The sequence below is a fragment of the Phaseolus vulgaris genome, chromosome 4 (assembly GCF_051622355.1).
Source record: "Phaseolus vulgaris cultivar YP4 chromosome 4, ASM5162235v1, whole genome shotgun sequence".
In the NCBI taxonomy this organism is placed as follows: Eukaryota; Viridiplantae; Streptophyta; class Magnoliopsida; order Fabales; family Fabaceae; genus Phaseolus; species Phaseolus vulgaris.
The window spans coordinates 37,398,444-37,400,958 of NC_143501.1; the positions used below are offsets into that span (position 1 = coordinate 37,398,444).

Genomic DNA, 2,515 nt, shown 5'->3' on the forward strand with positions numbered 1-2,515 from the left:
TGACCCACAGACCAGGCTGAACGGTGTCTCATGGGTGCTAGATTGTGGAGTGGTGTGATAGGCCCACACGATCCTGGGAACCTCCTCTGCTCACGTTCCCTTGGCCTTCTCTAACCTTCTCTTCAGCCCTCTGAGCAGTACTCGGTTGGCCGACTCTACCTGCCCATTCGTTTGAGGGTGCTCCACCGAGGCAAACACCTGTTGTATCCCCACCTCTTCACACAGGTTCTTCAGTTGGTGACTCGTAAACTGGGTGCCATTGTCGGAAACCAAGCGCTTGGGCACTCCGAAACGACACACAATGTTCTTCCACACGAACTGTTGAACCTTGTGCGCGGTGATCTACGCGACCGGCTCTGCCTCTACCCACTTTGTGAAATACCCAATGGCGACGATTAGAAACTTCATCTGCCTTACTGTCATTGGGAAGGGTCCCAAGATGTCAATTCCCCAGGTGTGGAACGACCATGGGCTATGAATCGACCTCAGTTCTTCAGGGGGCGCTTTGTGCCAATCTGCGTGTTGCTGGCACTGCTTGCAACGCTGAGCATACCCCACACAATCTTCCTTCAGCGTTGGCCAGTAGTACCCCGCACGGAGAACCCTGCTTGCCAAGGCGCGACCACCCACATGGCTCCCGCACAATCCCTCGTGGAGTTCTGACATAATTCTCGTGCACTGCTCCCCGTGCATGCACACCAACACCGGATGGGTGAATCCAAATCTAAAGAGATCCCCATCAATAAGAGTGAACTTACTTGAGCTTTTCTTTACCCTCTTTGCCTCTGTCGGGTCCAGCGGAAGCACCCCATCTGCCAGATACCTCTGGTACGGCGTTATCCACGTATCAGCCTTCCCAACAGCGCAAACCTCCATCACCTCGTCAGACCTCACTGGTCGCGCTCTCACCCTAGGTGCTCTCAATGTTTCTTGAGTAAGAGACCGATGATCGATCGCTATACGCTCCTTTGACTTATACACTTGAAGTACCTGGTTGTCTGTCACGAACGCGCGAGGCACCTTTAAAGTCTCCTGGATGACAGTCCTCTGCCTTCCCCCCTTGCCTGAGCTGGCTAGCTTGGCAAGCAAGTCGGCTCTGGCATTCTGCTCTCTCGGCACATGGATCAACTCGAACTCTGCAAAGGACGTCTTCAGGGTGCATACATACTCGAGATATGTAGCCATCTGAGGGTCTTTGGCCTGGAACTCTCCTGTCACCTGCCCAGTGACCAACATAGAGTCGCTTTTGGCCATCAAACTCTTTGCTCCCATCTCTCTTGCTAGCAACATTCCAGCAATCAAGGCTTCGTACTCCGCCTGGTTGTTGCTAGCCTTGAAGGCGAAACACAGCGACTGCTCAATCAGCACTCCGTTTGGGCCTTCTAGGATTACTTCAGCGCCACTCCCTTGCTGATTGGAGGAACCATCCATTGATAAGACCCAGCGAAAGTCCAAACCCTCCGAAGGTGTAACGCCTGATGACAACTCGACGATGAATTCCGCAAACACCTGTCCCTTGATCGGTCCTCGGGGCTCGTACCTGATATCAAACTCCGACAGCTCTACGGCCCATTTCACCATTCTCCCGGCTACATCTGGCTTCTTCAGCACCTTCTGGATAGGCAGATCGGTCATCACCACCACCGTGAAGCTGTGAAAGTAGTGGTTGAGCCTCCTCGCCGAAAACACCACCGCCAGAGCCGCTTTCTCCAAGGCCTGATACCGTACCTCAGGGCCTTGCAGCACCTTACTCACGAAATAAATAGGTCTCTAAGCTTGGCCCTGCTCTTCGACCAACACCGAACTTACCGCTCTCTCCGTCATAGCAAAGTACAAGCGGAGAGGGGTGCCCACCTGTGGCTTGCACAAAACTGGTGGGCTCGCCAGATATTCCTTCAGCTTGACAAAAGCCTCCTCGCATTCCTTAGTCCAAACGAACCTGCTGTTCCGTTTGAGACATTGGAAGTAAGGGTGACCTTTCTCTCCCCCGGCGGACATGAATCGCGACAATGCAGCCAGCCGACCGGTGAGCTGCTGCACCTCCTTCACCGACGCTGGACTCCTCATTGCCATGATCGTCGCGCACTTCTCGGGGTTCGCCTCGATTCCCCGCTCTGTCAAGAGGAAGCCCAAGAACTTCCCAGCTTCTACGCCGAAAATACACTTCTCTGGGTTGAGTTTCAACCCGTATTTGGCGATAGTCGTAAATAATTCTTCCAAATAAGCGACATGTTGTTCCTTCTCTCGTGAAGTCACCACCATGTCGTCCATGTAAGCTTGCACATTCCTTCCCAGCATAGGCGAGAGCACTCTATCCATCAGCCTTTGATAGGTGGCTCCCGCATTCTTCAACCCGAATGGCATTACCTTATAACAGTAACAAGACCGCTCAGTCATGAACGTGGTCTTGCACTCGTCCATCGGATGCATCCTGATCTGGTTATAGCCTGAGAATGCGTCCAAGAAGCTCAGAAGCTTGCACCCCAGCGCGCTATCCACTAGGGCGTCTATGCTG

The 2,515-nt window shown here is 53.3% G+C and overlaps 1 protein-coding gene across 1 annotated transcript; it reads right to left on the bottom strand.

The window, feature by feature from the left end:
* Positions 1–342: 342 nt before the first annotated feature.
* LOC137838676 (uncharacterized) lies at positions 343–2,073 on the bottom strand. Its single transcript, XM_068647909.2, has 2 exons — positions 1,810–2,073; positions 343–1,218 (listed from the first exon to the last, which is right to left on the bottom strand). The coding sequence occupies exons 1-2, from the start codon at positions 2,071–2,073 to the stop codon at positions 343–345; spliced, it is 1,140 nt and encodes a 379-aa protein (XP_068504010.2).
* Positions 2,074–2,515: the final 442 nt, after the last annotated feature.